Source organism: Lactuca serriola, chromosome 9, assembly GCF_051521515.1.
Source record: "Lactuca serriola cultivar US96UC23 chromosome 9, Lser_US96UC23_V15, whole genome shotgun sequence".
NCBI classification, from domain to species: Eukaryota; Viridiplantae; Streptophyta; class Magnoliopsida; order Asterales; family Asteraceae; genus Lactuca; species Lactuca serriola.
Genome location: NC_136416.1, coordinates 22,577,131 through 22,585,536, shown reverse-complemented (window position 1 = coordinate 22,585,536; position 8,406 = coordinate 22,577,131). Strand labels below are relative to the sequence as shown.

General features: G+C 31.0%; 1 protein-coding gene across 1 annotated transcript; it reads right to left on the bottom strand.

Moving 5' to 3' along the window:
- Positions 1–3,987: 3,987 nt before the first annotated feature.
- Positions 3,988–5,008, bottom strand: LOC145076765 (putative small nuclear ribonucleoprotein G). The gene is made up of 4 exons (XM_079022559.1): positions 4,856–5,008; positions 4,684–4,706; positions 4,351–4,472; positions 3,988–4,240 (listed from the first exon to the last, which is right to left on the bottom strand). Exons 1-4 carry the CDS (start codon positions 4,888–4,890, stop codon positions 4,178–4,180), a joined length of 243 nt encoding a protein of 80 aa, XP_078878685.1. The 5' UTR covers positions 4,891–5,008; the 3' UTR covers positions 3,988–4,177.
- Between the last annotated feature and the right edge of the window lie 3,398 nt (positions 5,009–8,406).

Genomic DNA, 8,406 nt, shown 5'->3' with positions numbered 1-8,406 from the left:
ATATATATATATATATCGGTATGATGTGCATCGGGTTAGCACTGGATCTAACTAAAACCAAAACAAAATAAAAAGTTAATGACACCGAATATGAACAATCATAAACTGGTCGAGTTATGGTTTCAAATTATATTTGGATCGAACATATATATGGGTTTATTTTAAATATATCAGAAATACTCAATGTATTATCTATCGATGCTAAAAAAAAATGGTTCGCAGCCAGATAACATATGAAACTCGTTTGCATAAGCTACATATAGTTATTAAGATTACATGGAACCGTAATTGTTATTCCATATTATTTTTTTTTATAATTTAAATAAATAATCTTATGCAATCTTTTTAATTCCACATATGCAACCGGTTTTTTTCTTGAAAAAATAGGTTGCGAAACATTAGTTTAACCAAAATCAGACATTATAACGATTTTCATAGACACAAAAATAAAAATGGTTATTTTGAACATTGAAATAATATGTTGAGTTTTTCTCAGCATTGCCCTATATAAAAATACTAAATAATGTCATATGAAACTATAAAATTTAAAAAAAAAAAAATGTCCCTTTAAACCGTAGTCTGAATCAAGTACATATCTCGGTTTATTTTTAATCTTGAATTGAAAAGTGGGTTTTTTAAGACATTCGAAACTGAATTCGAACTGGAAAAAATAGAATTATTTATATTGCTTTGCATATATGTTGCCGACAGTTTGTTTAAAATTATTTATATGAGAGTCTTGTACAGTGGTATCTTTTTGTGTTTAACTCGTTTTTCACATTTTAAGTGCATTTTATGATGGAAGTCACTATTCAAATCTTATGTGTGAGTGTATTTTTTATATATGATCTATGAAAAAAGATATGCATTTAATTAACGCTTATATTATTAAAAAATATACACATTTGTGGGTTCGACTGTTTATGGTTTGATATGCTTTGCTTACTTTAATGAAAATGGTGTTTTGTTTTCATTATTATTTTTAAAAAAATGACATAATAAGCAGTTTTTGTTGTGACTTTGGGAATTGTAAATGCAACGCTAGATTGCGCAAGTCCTAAATGTAAAGTTAGATACGTGGATTCAACATGAGATGTAGTCATAGTTAAGATCATTCATCTCATAATAAACATGCACCAATGTTTATTATGAGATGGATTCAAACTTCTGCTCTCTAGTAAAAGAACTCAAGAACACTGAAAAAGCATTAAGTGGGCATTTGATTTATAGGATTTCGTGGGATTTGACACGAATCGAACTTCAATTTCATGGTATGCCGACGTTTACGTGTGTACGAATACAAAATTGGATTCCATCAGGATTCAGAAAATCCCACCACTAAAGGGACGTTTGGATTTTAGAATAGTTTTTGTGTGAATTTGAAATTTGTCATAGGATTTGGAATTGTTTGGTTGGTAGAGAATTTTGAAATAAAATTGAAAAATATTTTTCTAAATTTTTCTTTAGTATTGTAAATTTTTCTTTACCCTTTTTTCATCTTTTAGAGTATTAAATACTAATACTTTTTTGGTATTGTAAATATCTCAAAATAAATTAAATTGGAGTGCATATTTGGTATGACAAAATCGCCCTTCTTTTATTTTTCAGAGTATTATGTTGTGGTGTAAATAACTTATAAATAATCAAATTAGTTTATTGTTAATTAACTTCTCCGGTGTACCTTTTTCATATATATACTAAAAATGTCAATTAAGGGTCCTCAAGATGTTTATTACTATTTGCCTATTTGGAAAGATGTTATCGACATATTCACGAGTAAGCTTTTTGATTGGAAAGTCGAAATTTTGTCGGTGGGAGGCTGCTTAACGCTCCTCAATTCGATTTTGGAAAGTGTTGCCATGTATTTCGTGCTACATAAATGGTTATTACTTATTACTTGTTTAATTAGAGTCCCTCATAAATCAGTTATTATTATTATTATTATTATTATTATTATTATTATTATTATTATTATTTCGTCAAATCAATGTGATAGACATAGGAGTTAGATGGAATGGGTAACTATGTGGTTTCATTGGCAAGATGATTTATTTAAAAATCAACATTAGTTAGTGGGGGATTCTCTAAAGTTTCTATTTAGGTGAAATTGTTGGCTTGAAAAATGAAGTCGGACAAACTTCCAACTAAAGCCAAATTGTATAAACGATTGGTTGAGGTGGATTTTTTTATACGTCGTGTGTGATTCTCAAATTATGACATAGGAGTTAGAAATTTTCACTATTAAGTGCGAAATTTTCATTAAAAAAAAAAAAAAAGATTGGTTTGGATGTTTATTGTATAACCAGGTGTTAATAAATAGGCAATGAGTACGATTTAAGATTTAAATTTTCTTATGATGGACTTAAGGTCTAATGGAAATTTGAAAAGCATATTTCTATTATGTGTTTTTGACTCATTATAAATGATGAATTTTCGTTAAATGTTGTAATTACCAAATTCTACAAGAGCGGCTTGAAATAAAAGTTAGGTCATGCAAGTTAGTGGCAAAAATATGAAAAAGTAAACTTATAAGATTGAAGCTTTACTAAGGCAACAGGGCTAGCCTGTCGTTTGGGCTTATATCAGTGTTGACTGTTGAGTCTGTCTATTTGATTTATCCAAGTATTTAACTTGTCTAAGTGTTGGGTGGGTCTATCTAAATGTTGCACATATCTAAATTTAAGTGTTAAACTTATCTAAGTGTTAGGCTGTTGGGTTTATGAGTCTATCTAAATGACAGGATCTTGGTGTCACTTATATATGGATTTAGGTTAGAATTGTCACTAAACAACTCTTAGTTGGGATGATAATGAATGGAATTAGGCCAGCTTGAATAAATCTAGAATATGCCTATGTTTGGTGGCAAGTGTGTAGGTTTTACAAAGCCTCTTTCACTTACTTTTTGAGAAGAAAAAGAGATAAAACACATACAAATTGGGATACAAATCTGAAATTGTGTTGGGATAAAAAAAAATGACAGTGTATCTTCCACCGATTTCAACCTTAACCAACTTTATTCATGTTTCAAACTATTTAACAGATAATGGTTCCTTTGAAATATTATAATAGTTACTTTGGAAACATTTTGCTAACCAATAGCATCCCAACTTCTGATTTCTCTTCCATTAACACTAATAAAATTATTTTTCAATATTTCAAACTTCAGCACATAAAAGAAAACAAATATCACATGTGGACACAAGATCTAATAGCCGACTGATAAGTTAACGTGCTTAATGAGCTTAATCAGTAAAGCATTTAGAATACACATTCTAAAGCACAAATTGTTATAGATTGTTATATACAAAGAAAAAACAATTGTGTACAAATCAACTTTCTCAAAAGATCTAACATCGGTGTTTGGTATTGTTTATTTAAAACAACTTATATTTATTTGTAAAAGTGTTTATTAGCTTCTTTGGTGTCAAGATGTATTAAGTTGATTTTTAGTGTTTTGACAAATTCTGCTTATAGAAGTAAAATGATCAAAAGGGTCGGATACATATAGGGTTAATATGATAAATTAGTTTTAAATAAGTCATAAGCTATTTTAAATAAGTCAAAATATTTAAGTTTAAACAAAAAAATGACTAGTAGAAAAGGAAAGAGCAAAGGTGACAAAAGTAGTTACTAAACAACTTATGCTACATATGTTAGCAAAAGGGGAGTTTTTTTTTTTTTTTTTTTTTTTGACGCTAAAAGACTTTTTTTCCATATTAAGTCTTGGATGAGATGAGACTAAATTACCATTTTACCATTACATTCAGAAAACAAATTTCACAATATTCATCAATGTTAACAATAATCTTCAAAATTCAACTTTGAGAGAAGTTGGGAGAGGAAAAAATGAAGGGTGGATAGGTAAAAGGTTAGTGTCTTAACTCTTAACACATAAAGCCAGGTTTTTTTTTGGCATAACCCATTAAGTCATTCTATCCAAATTGACATCTCTAGCCCAACTAGACAACACACACCACAAGGTCCATATTTGCAACCAGAAAATCAGAAAATTGACATTGAAAAAGGATTCAAATTCAGAAAAGTATGGAAGTCATAATACATATAAAAGATTAGTCAGCATTATAGCTGATCATACTCTTCAAGTATCATATCAGTTGATACTGCAGCATCTATTTTCATGAAAAAGTAAATAAGGCATGATTATACAAAATACCAATTACTGTCCTCTGCTGACTGGCTCCAATGCTTCAACAGTTACCACACTATTCCCTCTTATAACCTGTGTGTTGTAAAAAAAACAAATGATATCTGTCAATTTGTGACCATTGGATTGGATTGGATTCATCTAAAGAATAAAATGATTCATTCTTATTTAGTCACTTCACTTACCACCATGCCTATTTCGTTTTTCTCTTCACCATTCACTTCAACCGTGTTGTCAATCACCAGGTTCATGAACTGATCAAAACCACGAAGTGTCCCAACCACTGTCCGATTTGCATTCAGCTTGACTGCAATACAAAATTAAAGAGTAAAAAGTAAACCCTTGTTTCTTTTGTTTTCCAATGAACTTCTGTAAGTTTCAACTTTCAACCAAGCACATAGAGGATTATAGTCATCAATACAAAGGATTTTGGTTTTTTCAAGAAGAACGTGTTTAGGCAGCGACAATAACTTAAAACAAAACTCGGTAAACATAAAATGAAATAAGCGAAGACTTACTTTGTAGTTGCTTGTCCATGTACCTGAAATCCAATTGAAAGATTAGTAAGAAGAATGTCATAATCGGGTGAACAAATACATTACAATTATTACACGAATAACTTGAAAGGAAAAGAAAATTTGAGATGAATAAACCCTAATAAACTGTACCGGAGAGAAACTGATAACTTACTTTTTAAGATCTGGAGGTTGACCTGATCTGCTCATGGCGAAACCCTGGGAATGAAGACAGCGAGGATACGAAGACGATGAGAGAGGGGCCGAATTGGTTGAAATCAGTGAGGTTTAACAAGAGCAAAACCCTAATATCATACGACTACGGGATACGGCTCTTCTATAGTTCTATTTTTACTTGATTTTCTTCCCTTGTATTATGATTTAATGTCGTTTTTGCCCTTTAATTTTCTAAAAACTACTGATTCATTCCTTTCATTTAAATGACGTGATTTTATTTTATTTTGACATTTTTAACTTTAAATCTAAACTTCATTTTATTTTTTATTATTTGAAATGTCATTTACTTGATTTGACTTGGTTAGATTTTCACTGTTTAAAAGCCATTGATTCGGTCGTATAATACCCTATTATAATAAAACAGTACCTAGCCCTCCACGTGTCAATCGCTCCACTCCTTCCCATCGAGTTTTTCTGCTCACAATTTTTTTTTTGTGAATTTCCGAAATTGCCCAGAAACCAATTATTAACCCCTTAGCATTAGCATTTTGCCTTTTGTATTTGAATTTGAATTTGAACAATACAATCCCAAAAATTTAGGCATCAAATTAGTGTTCTCCTAAAATCTCTCACAATTTGTCATAGGCTTATACTATCCTTTTAAATCGGTTTCAATCAAATGAAATCATCAATCTGTCCCACAAAATCAGAGACTATGTGTATCACCAAAAATCAGTGTATTTCTCTTCTCCTCCTCCACTGCGTCTGCCATGAAAGAGGTCGGGGCTTGCTCCTTCTAGGTCGCGTTTCACTCTTTTAATGCCACAATCCATTTAAAACATAAGATTTCATCATTTGCTACTTAATTTGAGTTGATTAGCATGATCAGGAAGGTAAATATTTCTAAATTTATTCCTAAATCTTATGTTTTAAATCTCTCACACACCCTCTGATTATGGCTTTAGAACTTCAATTTTTACTGCATTTGAGAATCAAATGACCTCTTGCTATAGAAAAAACAAATTATGTGTGATTATGGCTCTATAGCACTCTGAAGGCTTTGGACATAATGTTAAAATTTTCCACTCGCCACCCATTCGATGAAATGCCTCAGAGGTCTCAAGAATAATTGTAAGTGCATCAATGACAGAAATGTAATTATCTCAGAAGCTAAGTTTTTTGTACGAATAATAAATTACATTTTAAGCTAATTATCTCAGTCCTTTCTTCTACTTTTAGTTTTTTTTTTTTTTTTTTTTTGTTATTTCTGATTGTAGATTATATAGACAGTGAATCCTTTCACTACAAAGATGGATGTTGGACAAAATGTAGTGTTTTGTTACCACCCCTGAAAAGAAATCAAAGAGTTTTCAAGCTACTTATCCCACTCATTTCTTCTGTTACACTACACATGTAATGGTTCATGCAGGAGATGATTACATGATCATAGTATGCAACTATAAACTCCATATATGTTTGTTCACACTTCTTGGGCATCTTGATTACATTTGGACACATTTAGACTTTTCAGACTTCATAAAACAATATACTTAAAAATAATACTTTGCATGTTTCAGATACAAAAGCTTGGGAAGAGGTCACGTGGAATTCAGAAGATAAAAGCATAAGAGTCTGGGATGCTACAAAAAGAACATGTCTTCAAACCTTTCGTAGGGAGCATGATAGATTTTGGATTCTTGGGTGTCAGTCTAAAATAAATCTTCTTGCAGCAGGGCACGATAGTGACATGATAGTTTTAAAATTAGAAAGAGAACGCCCTACTTCTTCTGTTAGTGGTGATTCTTTTTTCTTCATCAAAAATTGTTTTCTGCGTTTCTATGAGTACTCAACACAAAAAGAAAATAAAATCCTACCAATCTGAAGGCCAGGATCAGTCAGTTTAAACTAGGTCCCACAAACCCTTTCTTATAGCCCTATAGAAAACGTAGTCTTAATATGTTTATAAGCAGATAGTGGGTCATACAAATTCTACATTGTCCCTAAAGTAGGTACTATATGCAGAATTGGAATTTCTTATCGACCGAGTCTTTGATTATAATTTTATCAAGCTTAACAAGCTTGAAGTTTCTTAGTTTGGTTTCGTTAGGAATCCAGGCCCAATTCCTTACAATATAAGATTGAACACATTTGAGTACATTGATTTGAATGCTTCCATGGTTGACGTAATTCCACCAACTTTTTTCAAGAATGGTGAGTTTTCAAAATGTTAATCTTGGGGGAATTTCTTGATTTCTACCAAAGAAGGTTGATTTATTATCAAATTTGATCAATTTAAGCTTTAGCGAAAATGGTTTTTTTGGTCAATTACCAGATCTATTTGATTTGGTAAACACGTTTTTATCTCAAAAACAATTTTTTTTTCTGGTCAAATCCTCTTCAAATATGGTCAGCTCAATCATCTTCAAATGCTCAATCTTTCATTCAATCCACTCTTTGATGTCTCACCATTTTCTTTATTCTCACTGTCATCCATTACTTACTTGAATCTAACATCAAAAAAAGTTGTCTGGATGGGAATTGCCTCATGATTGATGTGACAGGTCAGCATCTAACTACTTATTATGTAGAAGAAGCTTGACGGGTAGAAATTGAGAACTAAAGGTTTCAAAGATTCTTAACATATAAGGAATCCAATTATATTTATATTAGCATCTAAAAAGCTTTGTGCTCAAGGTGTATCAAAACTGAAATTGTTGCATAAATCGGTCCAGGATTACTCTTTTACGGGCTACTCATCCGAACTTTTAACAAGTTCAAGTAAGTATGGTATGCGAGTTTCCTTTTTACTTAATGTACGGAATGGGTACAGATGAATGTATATAAAAATTTTCTTTTTTTCCTTGATGTATAAAGAAACTTTCGTTAATACTTAATGCATTGAGAATTTCTTAATGAGTATTAAGTGAGGGAGGGGCTCTTTAAACATCTCAATAAAACTAAATTTCCGATTATACCCTTGTGCTCCTATATTTGACTTGTCTTTTTTGCCACCACCAAGTTACAAAGAGGTACTATTTGTCACCATATTTTTGTCTTTTTTGCTTGATATTTTTATTGGGTCCTTTTCTCTGTTTCAAGTATTGACTAAGAGAAATTGCTTATATCTAAAGACAGTTATTTTGGCCTACCCCAACTCTTAGTGGCATTTACTATTTGATGGCTAATATATTGCAAGCATTTATCTTATATTGTTGTGATTATTTCCTAAAGCAATTAAAATTTAAAATGAACTCATTGTAGGCATGGGATCTAGTAAGAGTTGCCAAAGTATGAAGAAAAATTGGCGAATTATGAAGAACATGGGTTGAAGTTGTGATGACAATAGAATTTCCTTCATCATTCTAAAAATGAATATGCACAATTTTTCTTGAAAGTTTAGGTATTGAGTTTATAATTTTGGAATATGACCATTATGTAAATTCTATATTGATCAGAATAGGCCTACTAACTACTTCCGTTCTATATACAATGAGTTCTTCTATGTTTTCTTTTTATCAAATTTTCATTAAACACTCTTTTGTACTCACA